At 38.7% G+C, this 24,570-nt stretch overlaps 1 protein-coding gene across 2 annotated transcripts in view; it reads right to left on the reverse strand.

Annotated features, from left to right (window-relative positions):
* Positions 1-24,570, reverse strand: part of LOC127657021 (mitogen-activated protein kinase-binding protein 1-like) — a 62,977-nt gene that overhangs the window by 22,905 nt on the left and 15,502 nt on the right. For both annotated transcript variants that reach the window (XM_052145657.1, XM_052145656.1), the window contains exons 3-9: positions 13,239-13,301; positions 9,629-9,686; positions 5,956-6,126; positions 5,314-5,451; positions 4,940-5,122; positions 2,828-2,845; positions 1,334-1,494 (exon numbers count right to left, since the gene is read on the reverse strand). In XM_052145657.1, the coding sequence (XP_052001617.1) occupies positions 1,334-1,494; positions 2,828-2,845; positions 4,940-5,122; positions 5,314-5,451; positions 5,956-6,126; positions 9,629-9,686; positions 13,239-13,301 (792 nt within the window). The remainder of the gene's footprint in view (positions 1-1,333; positions 1,495-2,827; positions 2,846-4,939; positions 5,123-5,313; positions 5,452-5,955; positions 6,127-9,628; positions 9,687-13,238; positions 13,302-24,570) is intronic.

A 24,570-nucleotide genomic window follows, 5' to 3' on the forward strand; every position in this document is an offset into this window, starting at 1 on the left:
CACACACACACACACACACACACACACACACACACACTTGTTGTGTTTCCATGTTTTATGGGGACTTTCCATAGACATAATGGTTTTTATACTGTACAAACTTTATATTCTATCCCCTAAACCTAACCCTACCCCTAAACCTAACCCTCACAGAAAACTTTCTGCATTTTTACCTTTTCAAAAAACATAATTTAGTATGATTTATAAGCTGTTTTCCTCATGGGGACCGACAAAATGTCCCCACAAGGTCAAAAATTTCGGGTTTTACTATCCTTATGGGGACATTTGGTCCCCACAAAGTGATAAATACACGCCACACACACACACACACACACACACACACACACACACACACACACACAAATGACGCAGTGCTGCCATGCAAGCGTTAGCCTCCCATTGGGAGCAACTTGGGGTTCAGTGTCTTGCCCAAGGACACTTCGGTATGTGGAGTCATGTGGGCAGGGAATCGAACCGCCAACCCGCTCTACCACCTGAGCCACAGCCGCCACAAAACAGTCTCTAGAGTTTCCTCAGAATGGTGCCAAAAACAGAAAACATACAGTGAGCGCCAGTTCTGCAGATGAAAAATCCTTGTTGATGAGAGAGGTCAATGGAGAATGGCCAGACTGGTTCAAGCTGACATAAAGGCTACAGTAACTCAGATAACCACTCTGTACAATTGTAGTGAGCAGAATAACATCTCAGAATGCACAACAGGTCGAACGTTGAGGCGGATGGGCTACAACAGCAGAAAACCATGTCTGGCACTTTATTAGGACCATGCGTATTCCTAATAAAGTGCTCAGTGAGTGTATATTCATGACTCAAAACAATTTTTACCTTCAAAAGTATGTTTGAAAACTTTAACATTTGTGATGAAAAGAGTACATTTACATGTTTCCGAGGTGCAAGGAAAGTATTTTAAAACCTTTAACTAAATGATTACACAACATTACATTTTTAAAGTAATTACAAAATAATTTTTTTTGTAGAAAATGCTATTAATGTTTTTCAAAAACGTATGAAATTAACATGGGCACAATTATTACATTTGAACAAATTTGCACCATTCTCTTCCAGTTGAGCAACAGGAAATACACGCTGTACTACTGATAAAGTAGGAATAACATGACATCATCTAATAGCATCTAATAACATTCACATTTATATTCTACACTACTGTAGCAATTTCCCCTTGTAGTAGGACTTAATCATTTTAATCAATGTTTCTTGCACTAAAAACAGCTTAAATTTAATTTAACAATTTTCGCCTTCCCTCTGACCCTTCATATCAAACAGGCTGTTTTTGTTTCTGTACTGTAACTCTTACCTGGCCTCAGTAACAGTAGCGATGTCTGTGCCCAGACTGTGAGGGTGAGGCAGCGTGCAGATAAAGTGCAGGTCAACAGGACTGAACGCTCTCACGGTACCATCAGCACAACCACAGAAGATCAGATCCTCTGTGACTGACAGAGACGTGGCCATACTAGTCTGAAAGATTACAGATCAGATACATAAATCAAAGAGATCAAACTTTAGAAGTGATATCTGAAGTAAGTCAATATTATGAAAGGAACCAATTTTAACAACAGACAAAATGAGAGCTACAGTGTGTCTGTGAGATATACCGTATCATGACATTCCAATGATAATGTTATGGAAAACATACGCAGCATGCATATAACAGCTGATGAGATTGAAACAAAAGTAGGCAGCCAGGAAACGATGAATATCCATTTGTAAGGGAGAATATTTTTTAAAGCCGTAGCAGATAAAAGTAAGTTATCCATGTGATTTATCATGTAGCTGCAGTTGTACATGCATTAGATAAGAGATATCTAATATTGGAACGTCTAATTTAATTTTGGGAGGTAAGGTACAAACAAGGAAAGCACAAGTAAAATGTTTGGATGAATAACATTGTGTGTTGATCCACAGTGTTCTTGAAGTTGATAAACTGTAAGACAGAAAGGCTTTTGAGGCCTCAGTCTCATTCTGTTTCTCTTTCTTTCTGGCACTATTCCTCTCTGTATTTTCTCAGCGCAGTCGGCACAGGGGCTGCCACAAAAGCAGAATTGTGCGAGCGCCCACCTGCTCTGACCATGACCCACTTTGACAGTTTGTGAGAAGGAGTCAGATCAAGATCTCTGAATCATGTGCATCACAGTTGCTCAGAACCCTTCACTTGGCAGAAATACTATTTTGTGTCCTCTTTTAGAGATAGAGATAACTTTTTCAATAAACTTTACAACTTATCCAATATTTTTCTCTCGGAAGACATAAAACAATGGAACACGTCAGAAAAAATATTGGGTGTATGAGTATATTGGGTGGTTTAAATTAGGATTAGTGGTGGACCGATTTGGGTTTTTAATAACCGATGCAGATATCTAGACAGCAGGGTCTGTTATATGATATAACACATTTCAAATGAAAAAAATATATTTTACACTCTATGAACTAAAACTTTACTCACAAATATTTGAAAACAGAAAATATGTATTATCAATTTCCAAGGAATTTGGCAGATTTCTGAGCTTACACTTCAGCTAGGTAGATGGCCACATATCAGGCAAATAATCAGCCTGGCCGATATATATCAGTCTATCAGTAGTTATCACTTTAACACATGTATTAGAAGTAATTAGACACAGCAATATGAAATACTTTCTGATATTAGAGTAAAAACTAGTACAAAATGAATCTAAGTGATGTCACCGCAGTGAGGTGGGTCAAACAGATGAGAATGGTGACTGACAGCAGTATGTCATTCAATGTCTTTTACAATGAGGCATGAAAGTTGCAACCCAGATATGAGACTTACTGCGAAACTGTCATTTTTCTGTGCAGTGTAAGAGGAGAGGCAGAACAGGCTAATATTAGACAACAGCAGCAGCATCATTAATTAACACAGACACAGACTCGTGTTACATAACAGCTAGGTTAGAAACACCCTACAAGCACAAGGGCTTTGATATCAGTGAAAGAAAATGGAAAAAACACACACATGAAAAAAGCTTAACTGCAAAAATAAAAAGCTTATACATTTTAAAGAAATAGTTCACCCAAAAACCCCTCATGCCATCCCAGATGTATATGAATTTCTTTCTTTTGCAAAACACAAATGAAGATTTTTAGAAGAATATCTCAGATCTGTAGGTCCACACAATGCAATGAATGGTGACCAAAACTTTGAAGCTCCAAAAAGCAAATAAAGGCATCATAAAGGTAATCCATAAGACTCCAGTGGTTTAACCCATGTCTTCTGAAGTGATCCAATTGGTTAAAACTCCTTTTTCACAATAAACGATAGAAATCATGATTTCAAGCTTGATTAAACTTTCTAGCTCTTGATGCATATGCAGAGGGCTAGATGGCTCTAGGAAGTGTAATCAAGCTTGAAATCACAATCACCAAGGAGACTGCATATGTCAAAATGTATAGTGAAAAGGGAGTTTGGTCTGTTGTCATCCAAAGGATCAAATGGATCACTTCAGAAGACATGGATTAAAACCAATGGAGTCTTATGGATTACTTTTATGCTGCCTTTAAGTTCTTTTTGGAGCTTTTGTCACCATTCACTTGCATTGTATGGACCTACAGATCTGAGATATTCTTCAAAAATAATTTTTCTGCGTTCTGTATTAGATAGAAAGTCATACATATCTGGGATGGTAAATGATAAGAGAACTGTATTTTTGGGTGAACTATCCCTTTAAGTATAAATTCCAAAACTTGATCAGTCTAAAGTAGCTTCACACCATATCTGATGATTTTTGGTGAAGTAAAATCATATATTTTAAAAGGACGTGACAGTAAAGTTGCTTTAGTAGCTCTATAGCGTGTCAGAAACAGAATGGATGTCCATCAGAAAATGGATTATTGAAAAATTTATCATTCTTCGCAACATAGAATTCTAATTCAATTGTTTGCAATCCACATTTGAGTGTTCCATGATTCATAACGGAAGTCTGTTTTATTTTCCAGTCTCCAGGTAAAGTTGTAATGACAACCAACAACTACACAATTTGGGTCAAAACAAATTTTTACACCAACTAACTTTTAAAATGGTTGTTGTTCTCATCTAGATTGCTCACTACATTGTTTTTTATGGAGACCGGAACCCGACAACAGTCCAGTGGCAATCAGAATCATCTTGGTGCTGTGGATATTGTAATCAAACTGTTTTCACTGGTGGGGCAAAATTAAATAAAGAAAATACAGTGGCTGGCTTTATATTGTTTAAAATGTCTCTCGATACTACCTTCTTGTTAATAGAACTGCTGACACATACCTAGAGCTGAATCACAGCCATGCTTATATTCAGTACAGTAGCACTCTTACTCAAAGGGTTGGGGAGTAACAGAATACATGTAACAGGATTACGCATATAAAATACAAAATATTAGTAACTGTATTCCATTATAGTTACAATTTAAATAATTGGTAATTAGAATACAGTTACTTTCAAAAAGTATTTTGATTACTGAAAGGATTACTTTGCATTTTATTGTCATTTGTTTCATTTAATATTTAGTCCTTTCAGCTGGAAAACATTTATCCATATATATGTTGTGATACAAAGTGCATTTGAACAGCGGTGAAACACTTTCTTATGATGTGTTACATTCATGTGAGCAGACAGAGAAGTACGATTGAAGTAAGTTTGGACCAGAAGAAATAGAAATAAACCTTGTGTAAATTGTCAGCTTTATGCTAAGCTAAAATGCTATTTCCAGCCATTTTACATGCACACGTTAGCAGACACGATTATATTTGTTTATCAAGAAAATTCACGTTGGATCATAATTTCTTTTTTTCTAGTAAGACCTTTGATATTAGAGTAAATATCATATTCCTGTAAAAATATAAAAAAAATCCTTAAAACAGTATTTTTACTTTAGAACCCCTGAAATGCATGCATACTGTCACTCACCCTAAGCTCCACCCACTTGTCCAGCATTCTTTTGTCGCTGAACTCACAGAGCAGCCCAGAGGAAGTGATGCAGAAGGTGCTGCTCGCCTTCCGGCCCTTTCCACAGGCCACATCGCTGAAGAAGTTATTCCGCAGCTCTCCGAGAAGACCAGATCGGCCCAGTAATGGGACTGTGGCGTTCAACTGAGAGATTGATAAGACATTCATGTAAGACCATGATCATCTTTAGTACAGTGTTGACAAACTAGAAGTTTGTGTAATATCAGTCATTTTGAACTGAAGCCTAATTGAGACATTGAGGCAAAGATCTGGCCAGAGATCTGAGCTATATTTGGTGGAGGTTAGCAGCAGTCTTCCACATTTTTATGGTGTACCTTGGACGATTTGGTGTGGTCAAGATACCAGAACTTCACATGTCTGTTTCCTGCCGTGACGAAATAAGAGCTGTCATCCGAGAAAGACACAGCTGTCACTTTACTGGACACTTTGTTGGAGGCAACCACTACATTTTTCTGAAAAGAAAACATTAAAATTAGGTGACAGTGGAATTATTTATTCAGATATTTTTTTGAAAAGTCTTGAATTAGGATTTTCATTGGTTGTGCAAATATCATGATGGATAATTCGACTTTAATATGCAGATTCGATCATTATTTCTTTAAACTAATTATTACACAGCTCACTGGAATACTTGATTCTGATTGGTCAATCACTCTATAATTGACTGTTGTCCCACAGCAGTGTTAATTTTTTGATTCTCTAAGCATTCTCTTTCTTCTCACATAATAACAACATTATTTCAATTCAAATCAATATTTAATTTTTTTTTGGTTATTATTTATTAGGCGAGTAGTCATGTAATAAACAGAATGGCATACAATTACCTGGTCATTATTGCAAAATAAATTGTGACAGTGATGATGCAAAGTTGATGCATTGTACTTGACATATATAATAATAAAATGAAAGCAGCTTTGTGGTGAGTGTTTTATGGCTGTACGGATATTGTTATTCACCTTCCAGGCCCAGACGTTGACGATCATGTCATGCTGGTAACCCACACTGATGATATATTTGCTGTTGGGGGAGAAAGCCACACATGCCACACCGTACTTATGCTCCTGCAACTCCGTCACCTGTGTCCTCTCTGCCACATCCCAGACACGTACCGCCGGCATATGACCACTCTATAGGAAGAGAAAAATAGAGATTTATATGGGATTACACGCAATGTTTGACCAATATATTGTCATGATTTTTTAAAATATAAATTTAAACACATAATTTGAGATTTTTGAGAAAAAAGAACAAAAATGTGTAGGGTGGCCAGTGAAAATGTTGGCAATGCAAGTAAAAATTTAAACTACTGGCCTGACCAGTCCGACAGAAAAAGAGAAGAAAAGAAAAAAAGCAAGTTTTACTCCAACTCAACTCAACATAATATCTAGCTGGTAAAATATTTCAGAGCACAGTGTAACTACAAACAATATATATAAATGTATCACTACTACATGTCTATATAACTTGTATTGATTTAGTACAATTTCTATGACCATTTTAAAATTCCCAGGTTTTACATGAAAATGGGAACCTTGGATTTTGATGTTAGTACAGCAAACGTGCCTTCAAGGTGCACCATTTGATTTGTTCCATACATGTGTGCATAACACTTTAACAACCCGTAAACAGAGAAGTCGAGACATGTCAGGTCAATCCCATATTATGCAACTCAAATCAAGTCAGATCAGGCACCCCCAAACAATGACTCAAGAGGATTTACAAAAAGGGACTCGCACACAACATACTGCTTTAAAAGGATGACGACATGAAGAATATAATTTATCTTGATATTTTGACATATAAGAGGTCATTGTACTTTAAAAACATCCTGTAAGTTTCAGAACTCAAAACTTCCCCCTCACCGCAAAAAGAGCATTTGTTGAAACCAAGCTGTCGAAACGACTCATTCTCTACTTTCTCCACATTGTGATGTCACACTGTGGTAGACATTTGCATCTGACCATCTCCACAACAACACTTCAAGGCCTACTATACCTTATCACTTCCACAGCCCACCCAATAGCGGAGAGCAGTGAGATGGCAAGAAGAGAGGAGGTCAGTCAAGAGCAGAGAGCCAATAATAACAGTGGCCGTTTATTGTCAAGTCTTAAAGGAGAAGCTGCACCAAAATCGGGCATTTCTGACAGTGTGTCAGAATAAGGGAGAAAATGATCATGTTTTACAAATGTTTTTTGGGCAAAAACATAACTAATATTATAAGTGAGCCTCAAGGAACATATACAAATAATTAAAAAGGCATGCCATGACCCCTTTTAAGGAATAGTTTACGCAAAAAAGTCAATTCTGTAATTATTTATTCACCCTCATGTCGCTCCAAACCCACATGGCTTGCTTTATTGTTTGGAACACAAAAGGAGTTATTCATGGAAGAATTTCCAAGCTGATTTTTTCCCCCCATATTGTAGGGAACATGGCTGTCCCTGGTCTCCATTTAATTTAATTGTATGGAAAGAGAGCAGTATAAACATCCTGCCTAACATCCTCTTTTTGTGTTCTACAAAAGAAAGAAAGTAATAAGGGTTTGGAACAATATGATGGTGAACACGCAATGACAGAATTTTAATATTTGGGTGAACTATCCCTTTAACACGAGACATTGTTGCCAACATCTGATTAGCATTCATGGCTACAGGGGTTTCATTGTGAGAATGTGGAGGTCAGAGGTCAGAGGTCAAACCAGAGTAAGCAGACAAATGTAGACTCCAGAATGTTCTGGTCTCTTCCTCTAGGCACATCTCTCATTACTCTCTCCTCCTTCCTTTGGGGGTGGCTGTGGCTCAGGTGGTAGAGTGGATTGGCCACTAATAACAGGGTTGATGGTTCGATTCCCAGCCCCACGTGACTCCACATGCCGACGTGTCCTTGGGCAAGACACTGAACCCCAAGTTGCTCCCAATGGAAGGCTATAGCCTTGATGTCATTGGTGTGTGAGTGTGTGCGTGAATGGGTGAATGAGTCACAGTGTACAGCACTTTGAAAACCACTAAGGTTAAAAAAGCGCTATATAAGTTCAGACCATTTACTCTCTTGCTTGCCCTTTCTTGGCTCGCAGTTTCCCTTCACCTTTTTATCACGGTAGTAATACACAGTCTATGTGTAGGCTAGCCCAATGCCGCCTGTTGCCACAGCAGCCAGTAAGCACAAACTCACATTACTTTCACATGCTGGAGTAAGAAACTGCTCCCGAATGGAAAGGACTACTTGTTCACACACACAAATCAGCCATCCGCATGATTCAGTGGATTAGAAAAGAAAACACAGGATCTGTATTTGTGTTCAGCCTTGCAAACAAAGTCCACACAGATCTGAATACTGTCGTAAATAGATACACCACACTATTGTTTCCATTCAGTAGTTTCATACCAATTGTGCACTTTAAAAGACAATATGAAAGCAATATGTACCGTTATTGTTAATAATTTCCCAATTCACAAGAAAAACAATGTAGTGATGCTAGCTAAGGCACTATTACTGTACTGCTATTGCTCATACTGGGGGTTAGGGATTTGAAATCCCTAATGGTTTGTGGCTTGTTAAGGAAAGTTATGCTATTCATTTTCTAAGTGACCAGACTTACGCCAGAGATCACAACTTTCACCTGGCTGGGGGATGATAAAACGGGCGAAAACAGGGACCTGAGCTATATCTAGGAAATAGAATATCATGAAAACTTGTGGGTGGGTTCTTTTTACTTGGATCAATAAGAAACCACCTAGCAACCACATAGAAAAACACTACAAACCCTAGCTAGTTTTGCATTAATACCAGTAATCACCACTCACATTTTCTTCAGAAAATGTAGTCTTTCTTCAAAATGTATTAACTTTATCCACCTCTAAAACAACTTTTATTTTCTGCTGATGAAACAAAGGCCACAACGGAGGGGAAAATAAGATTAACCAATAGCATTAATTAATTAACATTAATACCATGTGATCCAATCAAACCTGATGGTTAAAATCAAGTCCCACTCTCCATTATGTCCCACTGAATATTCTGTTTAACTTGACTTTAAACCAAACAAAGTAAGTCTTAGGCCATTGGAGAGCATTTTTGAAAGTCTCTGTTTTCGTTGGATGAAAATGCCGTTCTAGTGTAGATGAGATACGTAAACATAGCAAAGTTAATGCGCTTTTAAATTAAAATGTATTAGTGTGGACGCGGACTTATTTTTAAACTTTACTGTATTTTCTTCAATCGTCTGTTTTTATTCTGGAGTTTGTATCACTTTGTGTCTGTTTTCTTTCAAGCTGGACAAATTACATATCTTGCATGCTTTTGTGTGATTCGTATATTGCATTAAAAGCAATAGATTCCTTCCAATCCAAATGTTAGTGCAAAAGGAAGTAAATTGCAGGAAGGAAACCCATAATAATCATATTTTTCAGTACTTGACTCCACTTTGATAATAGACAAATTATACTGATAGGTAGTCATTGCCTACACTTTAGAGGCCTGGAGGATAGAGAACTTTATTTTCATACACTCTGGCTACTTCAGCTTTATCTATGTGTGAGATCATTCTATAGAGCTGCTGACTTTGTCTGGATTGCACTATGTGGCTGTGAATTAACCATGTTTTGAGATGTTGAAAACTTGAGTACTCACCTCGCCCGTGACCACATATTTGCCATCTGGAGAAAAGGAGAGCGTAGTGATGGTTTTCCTGAGAAAGGAGTGAGTGGACGGAAATATTTAAGCCTGTGTTGAAGTGTACACATTCTGCCAGCTTGAGAGATTTCCTGTTCGTCTGGTTACATATTGCTCATCACAATTATAACAATGGCTTCCATTGACCCACAATGCAATCATTGGGTTACATACATATACATATAAATATATACAGTGAGGAAAATAAGTATTTGAACACCCTGCTATTTTGCAAGTTCTCCCACTTAGAAATCATGGAGGGGTCTGAAATTGTCATCGTAGGTGCATGTCCACTGTGAGAGACATAATCTAAAAAAAAAAATCCAGAAATCACAATGTATGATTTTTTAACTATTTATTTGTATGATACAGCTGCAAATAAGTATTTGAACACCTGAGAAAATCAATGTTAATATTTGGTACAGTAGCCTTTGTTTGCAATTACAGAGGTCAAACGTTTCCTGTAGTTTTTCACCAGGTTTGCACACACTGCAGGAGGGATTTTGGCCCACTCCTCCACACAGATCTTCTTTAGATCAGTCAGGTTTCTGGGCTGTCCCTGAGAAACACGGAGTTTGAGCTCCCTCCAAAGATTCTCTATTGGGTTTAGGTCTGGAGACTGGCTAGGCCATGCCAGAACCTTGATATGCTTCTTACAGAGCCACTCCTTGGTTATCCTGGCTGTGTGCTTCGGGTCATTGTCATGTTGGAAGACCCAGCCTCGACCCATCTTCAATGCTCTAACTGAGGGAAGGAGGTTGTTCCCCAAAATCTCGCAATACATGGCCCCGGTCATCCTCTCCTTAATACAGTGCAGTTGCCCTGTCCCATGTGCAGAAAAACACCCCCAAAGCATGATGCTACCACCCCCATGCTTCACAGTAGGGATGGTGTTCTTGGGATGGTACTCATCATTCTTCTTCCTCCAAACACGGTTAGTGGAATTATGACCAAAAAGTTCTATTTTGGTCTCATCTGACCACATGACTTTCTCCCATGACTCCTCTGGATCATCCAAATTGTCATTGGCAAACTTAAGACGGGCCTTGACATGTGCTGGTTTAAGCAGGGGAACCTTCCGTGCCATGCATGATTTCAAACCATGACGTCTTAGTGTATTACCAACAGTAACCTTGGAAACGGTGGTCCCAGCTCTTTTCAGGTCATTGACCAGCTCCTCCCGTGTAGTTCTGGGCTGATTTCTCACCTTTCTTGGGATCATTGAGACCCCACGAGGTGAGATCTTGCATGGAGCCCCAGTCCGAGGGAGATTGACAGTCATGTTTAGCTTCTTCCATTTTCTAATGATTGCTCCAACAGTGGACCTTTTTTCACCAAGCTGCTTGGCAATTTCCCAGTAGCCCTTTCCAGCCTTGTGGAGGTGTACAATTTTGTCTCTAGTGTCTTTGGACAGCTCTTTGGTCCTGGCCATGTTAGTAGTTGGATTCTTACTGATTGTATGGGGTGGACAGGAGTCTTTATGCAGCTAACGACCTCAAAAAGGTGCATCTAATTTAGGATAATAAATGGAGTGGAGGTGGACATTTTAAAGGCAGACTAACAGGTCTTTGAGGGTCAGAATTCTAGCTGATAGACAGGTGTTCAAATACTTATTTGCAGCTGTATCATACAAATAAATAGTTAAAAAATCATACATTGTGATTTCTGGATTTTGTTTTTTAGATTATGTCTCTCACAGTGGACATGCACCTACGATGACAATTTCAGACCCCTCCATGATTTCCAAGTGGGAGAACTTGCAAAATAGCAGGGTGTTCAAATACTTATTTTCCTCACTGTATATATACATACTGTAGTATACATATACATATGTGGGTAATTGATGAATAGTGTCCATGGAGATTGTTACAATTGACATGAATGTATACACTCACCTAAAGGATTATTAGGAACACCATACTAATACTGTGTTTGACCCCCTTTCGCCTTCAGAACTGCCTTCATTCTACGTGGCATTGATTCAACAAGGTGCTGAAAGCATTCTTTAGAAATGTTGGCCCATATTGATAGGATAGCATCTTGCAGTTGATGGAGATTTGTGGCACATCCAGGGCATGAAGCTCCCGTTCCACCACATCCCAAAGATGCTCTATTGGGTTGAGATCTGGTGACTGTGGGGGCCATTTTAGTACAGTGAACTCATTGTCATGTTCAAGAAACCAATTTGAAATGATTCGAGCTTTGTGACATGGTGCATTATCCTGCTGGAAGTAGCCATCAGAGGATGGGTACATGGTGGCCATAAAGGGATGGACATGGTCAGAAACAATGCTCAGGTAGGCCGTGGCATTTAAACGATGCCCAATTGGCACTAAGGGGCCTAAAGTGTGCCAAGAAAACATCCCCCACACCATTACACCACCACCACCAGCCTGCACAGTGGTAACAAGGCATGATGGATCCATGTTCTCATTCTGTTTACGCCAAATTCTGACTCTACCATCTGAATGTCTCAACAGAAATCGAGACTCATCAGACCAGGCAACATTTTTCCAGTCTTCAACTGTCCAATTTTGGTGAGCTCTTGCAAATTGTAGCCTCTTTTTCCTATTTGTAGTGGATATGAGTGGTACCCGGTGGGGTCTTCTGCTGTTGTAGCCCATCCGCCTCAAGGTTGTGCGTGTTGTGGCTTCACAAATGCTTTGCTGCATACCTCGGTTGTAACGAGTGGTTATTTCAGGCAAAGTTGCTCTTCTATCAGCTTGAATCAGTCGGCCCATTCTCCTCTGACCTCTAGCATCAACAAGGCATTTTCAGCCCACAGGACTGCCGCATACTGGATGTTTTTCCCTTTTCACACCATTCTTTGTAAACCCTAGAAATGGTTGTGCGTGAAAATCCCAGTAACTGAGCAGATTGTGAAATACTCAGACCGGCCCGTTTGGCACCAACAACCATGCCACGCTCAAAATTGCTTAAATCACCTTTCTTTCCCATTCTGACATTCAGTTTGGAGTTCAGGAGATTGTCTTGACCAGGACCACACCCCTAAATGCATTGAAGCAACTGCCATGTGATTGGTTGATTAGATAATTGCATTAATGAGAAATTGAACAGGTGTTCCTAATAATCCTTTAGGTGAGTGTATATCCTGTTTCTCACCATTTGCAATCACATTTGTGCTTTGACTTGTTCTTTCAATTAATATGATGTCATAAGTGCTGCATGCATAACAAGTTTACCAAAATTAGCCAAATGCTGTTTATAATAGCTTTAGATATAGCATGTCATACTACAGAACAAGTAAACATCACAAAAGTATTTTATGTAAACTATCCATATATAATACATATGAAAGTTTCCTTTGATTTTAAAGCAGGAAAGAATTGTTCATTTACACAGTACGAGAGACTTTAATGAATTATAAGCCAATATCTGAAAAAGTTTATAATTTACTTATTATAACAGAGATCATCTAAAGGCAAGTAAGCAAAAGGAGTATGATTGTTTAGAAACACTCATGCACAGTACACTAGTGCAGCTAATGAGCCATACGATGTGACATTTGTTCATGTTTTGCTTGTTTATACAAGTATGAAAGTCTTACCTGGAGCTATTGAGAATATGATGTTGTTTATTTTTCTTAGGGTTCAGCAGCACAACCACACACCTGTCAAATGACAAAGAGAAAGATGTCAAATACTGTAAAAAAAAAAAAAAAAAAAAAACAAAACATTTGTTTTTGGTGTAAAAATGCAATTAAAAAATGCCTAATTTCCTTGCTCTGTTCACTTATTGGAGCAAATAGGTTGTTTGCTTTCATAGATTTTGTGTTGTAAGTGTGCAGTGCATGACAAAGAGTCTATTCATGACGTCGGTGTCTTTTATCTTCCAAATACAGGAACAACCTCAAACCTTTTTAAAGAATAAACACACAGCTTTTATAACCTGTAAATGGAAGCACAGAGCTCATGTAAAGATCTTTTGAGACAATATCAGTGGGGGAAACAGCCTGCTGTACTGAAGAAAGAATAGAGAGGTAGAGAGACAAACAAAACACAATGGAAATATGTCAATGAACGCAGTAAAATTCTTAATATTTTGGGACTAAAAACCCTTCCAATGACAAAATCTACACTAGCCCTTTTCAAGTCAGTAGTAAGCCCAGAAAAAGGATCATGGAAAGTTTTTTCCATAAATAAATAAAATGTTGAAGCCTCACTAAAGGTAAAATGTTGATATAGAGACAGAAAGTCCTTTAACCAGTTTATAGAAAAACAAAAACATTCTGCAATGCATTTCCTAAAACACCCAAAGGAGATGAGTTGACTTCCTTTATCTGATGATGAGTAAAGCAAGTCAATGCACTTTTTAGATATATTTTAAATGCTTCAAAAATAAATATCTAAAAAAAAAAAACTAAAAGATGATTTTAGGAAATTGCAGTTAGGTCTATTTGCACACAAAAATTGACGATAGCTTTAAAGAGTCCAATTTTACATGTCTTCCGGTAGCCAAGATATATCAATCCATGACTTTAATAGGAAAATTACAGGTTATTGACATACATCAATTATGTATTGCATAAATCAATAAATATGGAATGAGTAACCAAATTTGTTCACTGACGCTGATGCCTGTATTGTATGGATTTGACATTGTTTGTTGATTGGTTGGTGTCTATGGGAAACAAAAGTAGTACTTTTTCGTATGAGCCAAGTCACATGATACTTTTAAATTCATGGCTATGTCATTAGTTATGACGAGTTGTAATGAGACTATGTTGGCACACCTGTTAATTCTGCATTGTTACCAAATTCACATTCGTAAAAATCACATATTACTTTGGGATGAATGGAAACTCTGGCAACAATAGCCACTTTTCCAATATAGGGCCAATTCTCATTGCAAAACCATGCTGTTCCGTGCTGATCCAGGCCAGATGGCATGGTTACGGATTATTTTTCCACCATGGTGCTACGAAATCAAGATCAGAATGTATGCAACAATGTATGCATGTTGGCGACGACATGAAAGGCAAACATTGGAGCAAGTGTGCTATGGAGGATGATCACTGTGGCAGCGGGGGCGTGGTCAAGCGCCCGTCCGGGAGAGAGAAGCGGTAAGGGCGCTCACACCTGGGCCAAATTATGTCTAACACCTGTCTCTAATTGCAGTAGAGTGAGGAGAGCGGTTAAAATGCCAGCAGCCACAGAGGAGGGGAGAGTGACCGACAAGCAGACCCAGTGTTTTGCCACTAGTGTAAAACTCTCTCTCTCTGCAAGGACAACAGGAAACAGGTCTTCAGGATACGGTAAGCTTTAATTATCTTCTTTCCACACTATCTTACATACACTACATATAAATGGCAAAACACTGGGTCTGCTTGTCGGTCACTCTCCCCTCCTCTGTGGCTGCTGGCATTTTAACCGCTCTCCTCACTCTACTGCAATTAGAGACAGGTGTTAGACATAATTTGGCCCAGGTGTGAGCGCCCTTACCGCTTCTCTCTCCCGGACGGGCGCTTGACCACGCCCCCGCTGCCACAATCACATAATCCAGTTATTAAGACTAGTTTTTACTTTACTTAAGTACAAGAAAGACACGTCCCATATCGCATTAATGAAAATAAAGAGAAAAAAGAGAGAGGTTTACCACTGTATGCTGAGGGGTTGTGTATAGGCATGGCATAAAATATGTACAGTATATATTGATTATTGATCGGCACTTTTTTTCTTGATACATTTTTGAGGCATCAAACCAACATTTAAATTAGAAGCCTAAGTGGTGTGCTTTACAAAAAGTCAGTTTCCTTCCATTAAACATAGTCTGGCATAATAGCTATGGGAGACCACAAGAGGGTGATATACCATTTACTGAAGCTGTTCGGGTAGGACAAGGCACAGGTATCACAACACAGGACCCGTCGATGCTGCAGGTGGCAGTCCAAACTAAGTTGTGGATCAAGTCACCATATATACAAAAGTTAAGAAGGTTTTTGTACCTTTTTAAGAACAAACAAAGTGATGTTGATGAGTTTGCAGGTTACTGTATGAAACTGGTGTAACTGCACAATGTTTAGAAATGACAATGTTTATAATGCAATTTCTCTCTAAGTAGCCTTGAATTGATTTCAGTCAAGCTGTCAAACCACAAAACAACATACTTGTAAATGAAAATACATTGTGTAGGCTATGTGAAAGATGCATATACACAGTATATGATCCACTGATGGTTAGAGTACATCCTTTGATTTTGATATGGGTCAAATGTAATAGAAAACTATGCCAGTTGAGCTCCGTGAAGCTGCAGAATTGTGTGCGTGCGTACCTTCGTAGAAAGTAATTGTTTCGAATTTAGAATGCTCAATATTATCCGTCAGACACATCCGCGGAGCGACCCCCCCCCCCCCCAAAAAAAAATGTTTACACTGCCACTCACACTTTATCAAAGTTGTGTTGAGAAATATGTTGAGAAGTATTTGTTTAAAGAGATGAAGACTATTGTGCAACGAGCAGCCAAATTTATATCTGAACAAATGCAGATTAATGATAAAAGACACCAATCCCATGCCTAGATGTGTATGCCACCGGACAATAAAACACAGAAAGGTATAAAAGGCCAAGACTAGCTAAAAGCAAAATTTATTGACAAAATATTATATGAGTAATATTTGTATATATTATACAGGGTAATCGACCTCCCTGATAAAACAGGTGTGAAGAAAATGATGTATTATACTAGTTAAACCATCATCATAATATCATAAAGATTTTTATTAACTTTTATTAACTTCACAAAAAATATAGGCAAACATGGCCAGCTACCTAGAAACAAAGTAGTTACCTTGGCATTGACAATCGTGGTTCGCCACATACTAAAACAATTATTTAACGATTACAAAAAATCTGTGTCCATAACGGTTTAAAAACGTACCATGCTAAACCGCGGTCAAGTGGAAATATTACTAGAACTGTTCCTCGCCGTGCTCATGATCCGTTTGAGTCGATGGTGTAAAAAATCTACCACTGTACCACTTTTAAAGTTGCGTCTCTTAATGTTATGTAAACTGGTTACATGAAGGCCCCTTCCTGTCTAAGTGGGCGGTTAAAAATTTGGCTTGACAAAACCATATCTTTAGAGTAAAGGCCTCTTCCATTGGCTAAGGGCCAGATCTAAAGGTCAGGTTGCACACAGACACACACACACAGACACACACACAGAGAGTGAGCAAGGCACTAGCTGTCTGGTGCTCTCTTTCTTCTGGTGTCTGTTCCAGAGATGTTTGAGACAAAGCCACACAAGCAATCCAATTTCACAAACCCCAGCTGATGGCAGAGACAGGGAAACGAGAAAAGAAGAGGAGCTTCATTTTTGGCAAGTAATACCATTAATGGATTTCCTGCACTATATATCTGCCAAGCTCCTGACAGGATTGAAAGGGCTTGGATCAATGACTATGCATGACTGTTGTAAGACTGTCTACAGCTCATCCACTTACAAAGATCAACTGATGTGAATCAGAGCACAATCAGCAGATTTGCCTTACGCATGTATATGCAGGGCTGGATCTTGCATTGCATCTAATGGTGTTACTTTCATACGAGCAGACAGAGAAGTAAGATTGAAGTATGTTTGGAGTCAAAGAAATAGAAATAAACCTTGTGTAAATTGTCAGCTTTACGCTAAGCTAAATGCTATTTCTAGCCCTTTTACATGCAGACATTACCCGGCACAATTTGATTGATCTTGTTTTAGAAACAACACTGCATAAGATGAAGAGGTTTTTCAGAGAATCACGAGTCAACACAAACCTAAGACAGCACATGTACATGGACTGTGTAATGCATTATGCTCCCAAAATGGCAAGAAACATCAAGCTCCAAACTGATTGTCTGGTTTCACCCAGTTTGGTTTAGTTTGAAGGACTTACCCTGCTGTAAAAAGCTGGTTTATGCTGGTTAGGTGCTGGTGGACCAGCATAGCTATGCTTTTCACAAGCTAAACCTTAATGGTGAAGCTTTTTGACCACATGGTCTTTCTGATGAAGCTGGTTAAGCTAGTAAAAGCCTGGGGGGACACCAGCACACCAGCATTCCATGCTGGGGAACCAGCACCCAAAAAACAACATATGCTGGTGTCAAGAAATGCTGGTCTTTTCAGCAGGGTAGTAGCAAGTAAATGGGATATTCTTGAGCCCAACTGTATTAATGCTTGTCTAAGTGGGTGGTTCTTGGCTAAAATATGCTGCAAAGTGTTTCAGTTGCACAGAACCAAATACAGTATATTACCATAATAATAAAAAATGTTCTTTTAATAAATGAAAGGGTAGCTAGGATTGCAACAATAAGCACTTTTCCACCATCAGGCCGAATGGTTCAGAGCATGCAAAGTAAAGGTTTCAGTACATTTCCACTTGAGCATGGTTCAGTACTGTACGATTACAAACCATTCCCAGCCTGGATTAGGACAGGATCACCTGTAGAGCGGAGGAGGGCGGGGTCGGGCTGGAGTGACGGACACCCGGTCCCTAATCAGCCTGATGGGGTGCGCGAGGGATAAAGGTGGAGGGTGACGACAGTTCGAGAGAGAGAGAGAATTACAGGCAGCTGCCCTGTATGTGTTTCTGTTGTGTGTGTTTTATCATTAAACTTTATTTATGTTGTCAAGCCGGTTCCCGCCTCCTCATTGCCCATCTTAACCAAGAGTAGTCCGACCGCCCGGACACAGGGAACGCCCGCCGTCCGTGGGGAGAGTGGGGACTGGACTCTCAGACCACCTGGCACGATGGAGCCGCTGCCAGGGGCCGAGGAGTGTCCTGCCGTCCCCCAGAAAAATGGAGGGGTCGAGAGAAGACCGCCATCTGCGAGGGGAGGAGGGAAGTGACTCCCCCACTGCCTGGAGTGGTAGGACTGCTGCCAGGGGCTGAGGAGTGTCCCCACAGGTCGCCGGAAACACGGAGGACAAAACAAACATTAAGGAAAATCATAAATTCAATTAATCAAACTGAACTATTTTTCATTAATACTTTCATTTATAGTGAAATATGTTTGAATGTTGTGAACTTGCTTAGCATCGAGCCAATGCTACCTACAACTCTTCCTACTTTGTTAAACAGTTTTTGAGCTACTCAGTGTTTCTTGTAGTCGTGAAAATGTATTATTCCCTCTGACACACATTTCAACACTGTCTCTGTTTCCTCCAGATTTCCTCATGGGAGTCCGTTCTCTCAGTACAGTAATGGAATCTCTAATTTGGGAGGATCATTGTGGGATTGTGCAAGATACAAATGCTGTTTCTGTGTGGTGAGCCAAGCTGCAGGAGTAATGAGGGCAGGATGCCTAGACTCTCAGAAACCTACTCGCGTGTGACTACAGATTGACCGCACAGAGAGATTCATGTTACTGTTCGAACAACATTATTTACAGTAGATTCCTCACAGTACAGTTTGAGCCTTAAGCTTAACTTAAATTTACAGTGTACTGTGAGATTTTCCAGTTTATGTATGTATAAACCTGAAAAGGAACATTTTTTAGTGAGTGTGTTTACATACACAATCTTACACCAATTCTTCTTAATAAGCAGATAATGTTTAAGGTCATGTAAATGCCTTAAAGGAATATTTTGGGTTAAAAACAAGTTACGTTTAATCGACAGTATTTGTGGGATTATTTTGATTACCATAAAAATAAATTTTGGACTTTTTCCCTCCTTTAAAAATAGAAAATAAAACAAATCTGCATTACAATGAAGCACTTACAATGGAAGTGGTGCCAGTCCATAAAAGTAAAAATACTCAAGAGTTTGAAAAGTAAAGCTACAAGATGTAAAGATTAGACATGTTAACATTTTAATGTGATAAAATGGCATACTACCTTCTGTGTAAAGTTATATACAATTTAACAACTTTGTAGCCATGACGACATAATGCTGTAAACCCCCAAACTCAAAAACAACAGTAAAAATTAAAAGTATAAGCTTCATTTCTGCCTTCAACCCCTAGAAAAATGGGTCTCATACACTTCAATTTTATAAAAGCACTCACATTAATTGCTCTGTTAAAACTACTGTATTATTTGAGCAGTAAAAGTTGTATTTTTTAAAATAAAATTTTTAAAGTCGTTTTAGGGTTTTGGGGTTTACAGCATTACGTCGTCATGGCAACAAAGTTGCTAAATTGAATATAACTTTACACAGAAGGTTAGTATGTCATTTTTTTACACTAAAATAATGGTAATATGCATATAGTTTATGTCTTGTGGCTATACTTTTAAAACAATGAGTATTTGTAAGATTACGGACTGGCACCATTCACTTCCATTGTAAGTGACTCTTTGTAACACAGATTACAATGATTAGAATGTTCTTTAGAATGTTTAGAAGTGGTTGCCAAGGCATTGCTATGTGGTTTCTTGGGTGTTCTGGTTGGGTTAGGGTTAATGTTAGCGTGCTGCAAGGTGGTTGCTTAAAAATAACATTCCAGTTTAAGAAATGCTCCAGGTTCAATACAAGCATTTGCAGAATAATATTGATTACCACAAAAATATTTGACTCGTCCCTTGTTAATAAACAAAAATAGTAATAATAGTGGTTACAATTGAAGCCAGACAATATATATAAAAATACATACTGTTTCGGGGGGCTGGGTAGCTCAGTGAGTAAGGTTGCTGATTACCACCACTGGAGTCGCGAGTTAATCCAAGGCATGCTAAGTGACTCCAGCCAGGTCTAAGCAACCAAACTAGACCGGATGCTAGGGAGGGTAGAGTCACATGGGGTAACCTCCTCGGGGTTGCCATAATGTGGTTCGCTCTCAATGGGGCACGTGGCGAGTTGTGCGTGGATGCCGCGGAGAAAAGTGTGAAGCCTCCACACGTGCTATGTCTCCGTGGTAACGCGCTCAACAAGCCACGTGATAAAATGCACGGATTGACGGTCTCAGACACGGAGGCAGCTGAGATTCGTCCTCCACCACCCGGATTGAGGCGAGTCACTACGCCACCATGAGGACTTTGTGCACTGGGAATTGGGCATTCCAAATTGGGGAGAAAAATGGGACAAAATTACAAAAATAAACAAATAAAAAATACATACTGTTTCAAAAGTATAGCCACAAGAAATAAATATTATACATGTTAACATGATTTTAGTGTGATAAAATCAGGAATTTACCAGCATGACTGTGTTACAACATCATGACAACAAAGTTGTAGGCTAATATTGAATAAAACTTCACACACTGATCAGGTTAGAAAGCAATTTTATTTACATCTTTACCTTACTTTTGAAACAATATGTATTTTAATGTTTAATGACTGGCCCCATTCACTTCCATTATAAGCACCTTACTGTAACTGAGATTTTTACTTATACTTTTTAAAAATAGACAAGGGACGAAATGAAAACTTTTTTAGTGGTGATCAACATTATAACACAAATGCTGTCAATTGAGCTTAACTTGTATTGAACCCAGAATATTCCTTTATAGAGATCTAACCATATAATTAAAGAGCTTTACTGTAAATTAATCAAGTGTAAAACAAGACAGAGGGAGACAGACTCCATGTCTAGGAGAATTAAATGAGAATTAAAACAAGCTAAAAGCTGTTGTACAACAGAAGCTATAGATAACTGGATCCTAAACAGCTTGTGTTATGGTCTCTCAGGTTTCACAACTGTTTAGAGTGTAGACTGTTTTGTACATGTATAAGTGTTCAAGAGGAGGCAGATCAAATGTTGTGGCCAGTAAATAAGGACAGTTGTAGCTTTGGTCCATCTGGCGAGTGGGATAAACCAGAGACAGGTGGTCAGGCCTGTCTCCCTCTTCCTCTAACATGCACACCCCAGCTCCCTGTCAGACTCAAAAACCTTTCCAAACCTGAGCCCAGCTGTAGTACTACTCCTGTGATCCAGGCCTGTTCTCTTCTCAGCTTGGGCAGATGGTGACCAGAACACCCAAATCCAACAAGTCTGAGCCCAGCAGTTAAGATATATTCAGATAACAAGGGGATTGCACAATGAAAAGATGACCTGGTGCTATGATATGCTTAGGGAATTCACTTCAGGTTAGTTACTAGTAGTAAATTCCATTCATCGCTATGCCTTTCTAGCAAGTCAGTCCAATGGTGGCCATCTTTGGAACACTCCCTGGAAGCTATTTCCAGTCATGAAAGTGCAGCTCCAATCTACTTGAATGGGGAAAGACCGAAATCTCCAAAAAGATTACGATCAAAGAACATATTTCAAATTAGCCGTAAAATCTGACAACACTGGTATCATAAATTGTGCTTCTTTACCTCAGATTACACAAAAACGCAATTTTCCTGATTTGTATAGCTAATGCGCATGCGCTTTCTCGAGTTGATTGACAGGCGATGTCTGTAACTAATAGATGATTGGCATTCATTTTAATAGAAGTGGCCCGTCTCTGGCCCTACTCACTCAGAGCACTTGAAGGGAGTACCCCGAAGGGTGGAGGGCATTACTGTCTCAAAAGTGTTTGGTACACCTATATGAAGCTAGTGGACACAGACATACTGTATGTCATTGGCACTTTGTCTTGAATAGTAATATTGTCTTGATGAAGTAACACCAAACTTATATTCTAGGGGGGGAATCACACATAATGTTTTTGTATCTGTCTGAGATATTTTTGTTCATTGTTTTTCTATGTAAACATGTGCTCAATGGACGTTTTTGACCAATGCGCCACATTTTTTAGCATCCATGTCAAACAACTTCAAGGTTTAAAAAAAGTGTTTTGAGGCACCTGTGTTCTGTTCTATTTGTTGCAGTGTGTCTAGCTTTTTTAAAGTGCAAATAATAATAAAAAAAAAAGCATTAGGAAGCGTTCAGAAAACCTGGAAGTGGATCTCTACTAATGCCACGAGTAAGGGAGACACTACCTGTTTTCAAAGGAAGACAGTGGGTGTTTCTAGAAAACATGTTTGGAAACTTTTGCAGTTCTGTTTGGTGACATAAGTGTTACCAAATTACTTACAGAAGCTTTAAATTTGCCACCATCTGCCAATACTGTGGTAACACTTTATATTAAGTGGCCTTAACTACTATGTACTAACATTAAATATATACAAGACTATGTATCTACATGTTGTTCTGCAAAATATCCACATTTGCTGTTACTGAGGTTGAGGTACGGGTAAGTTTAGAAGTAAGGGTAGGGTTAGGGGTTAGAGTTAGGTTTTGGGGTAAGGTTTGGGGGCAAAATTAACAGTGTAACTACAAATGTAACGCGAGAGTACATAATTAACTTTAAGTTTTCTCAGGGTTACTCCATATGGCATGAACAAAATTAGCCTTTTCTAGCCAATACTAGCCTTTTACTTTCCTTTACAGTCATCAGGCTCTAAATGTGTCCTCTGTTTTTTTTTTGTTTTTTTGTCACATGACAACAAAATGGCAACCTAAAAGTCAGTTACACCAACTGAAGGACCTACTAAAATATATTTTAATAAAAGATTGTTCTGCAATGCTCAACGTTTCTTTTTCAAGAATTTCAGCTTTTTTTGAGACTTTAATTTTTTTATACCACAATTGTTTTTTTTTTAATTAAAGCCCCAGAAAGAAAATCACAATGACTTCGAACTTAGTAATTGAAAACATGTTAAGAGGAGTATTCAAGTGATTGTTTTATGTACATTGCAATTTTAATAACGTAATCGATCCGAACAAAAAAATGAGCGTCACATCATTGACCAAACAGTCTTCTAGAAGTGACCTTTGTGAAGTAATTACATTGCTCACTTCCTGCAGTGCTCTTCAAGGGCATAAAACTGATATAAGTTGGAATTCGCAGAAAAAACACATTGACTGAGTGTGTTTTGAGTTTAATATTTTGTACTTGTGTGTAAAGTGTTTATGATCATGAAATATGGCATTATTCTAAGAAAACATGCTGAAAATTTAAATCACTTAAAATTCATCAATCCGATTTTCTTGCACAATACAGCTAGCCAAAATTATTTTCAAAATATTGATATTTAAAATCGAATCAATCCTAAAACTATCTCAAATGCGAGTGGGTTCTGGGGACTTGGTATTCCCCGCAGGTGCATTAAGATTGCGGGTCTCCTCTCAGTGAGTGTGTGTGCATGTGAAAAGTCATTAGTGAGTGTGTGTGGAGCCGTGGAGCCTCACTAGCGCTGCATACTGCAATGCAGCAGAGAGAAAGACCATATTCAACAACACTATCAACCTCTCTATCTCTTTCTGCCATCCTCTGTTTCTTCTCCTTTCTCTCTTTTCTCATTCTCCCCATGTCATCCTTCTTTCCTTCCATTCATCCATCATGAGAGGCTCTCTCTCTCTCTCTCTCCTTCACTGCAATGATCCATTCAGCTATAGTGACCCACATTACTGCAGCACACAGGGCTGAAAGAGATTCTGACACACATTTTCATGCATCTTTGATTAACACAGAGGGCCGTTTATTCATTGTGCTCATATCTTTTCAACAGTGACCGCTGCATTACACCAGATCTCATTCAAACACTCATGTACAGTTCACCGATGCTACTAAATGCCAAAATGGATAAATTAGTGAAGGGCGCCACAGACATAGGAGGTTGGCCCTATTAAACGTCCTTGTAAGATTTGTAATAAATTGACCTGTTTACTTAAAAGACTCCAAGAAGTCAAAATTAGAGTTTTGTGGCTTTTAGTCCATGTCTGTTAGCTTTGAGATCATATAATTTATATGCTAGTGTACTCCTAAAAGTCGTATTTACATTCCCTAAGCATTAAAAATATTAATGACTCATCTTGCACCCACTTTTATTTTCAATCGAATGCTCTCTAGAATGAGAATGTCCCTCGAAATGTCCCGACCCAACTTCCAGTTTCAATAGGAAATACGGCAACACAAGAAATAAAAATGGAGTAGTGGTGGTGTAGTGCTCTAACCATATAACTGGTAAACT

Source organism: Xyrauchen texanus, chromosome 16 (assembly GCF_025860055.1).
Source record: "Xyrauchen texanus isolate HMW12.3.18 chromosome 16, RBS_HiC_50CHRs, whole genome shotgun sequence".
Lineage (NCBI taxonomy): Eukaryota > Metazoa > Chordata > Actinopteri > Cypriniformes > Catostomidae > Xyrauchen > Xyrauchen texanus.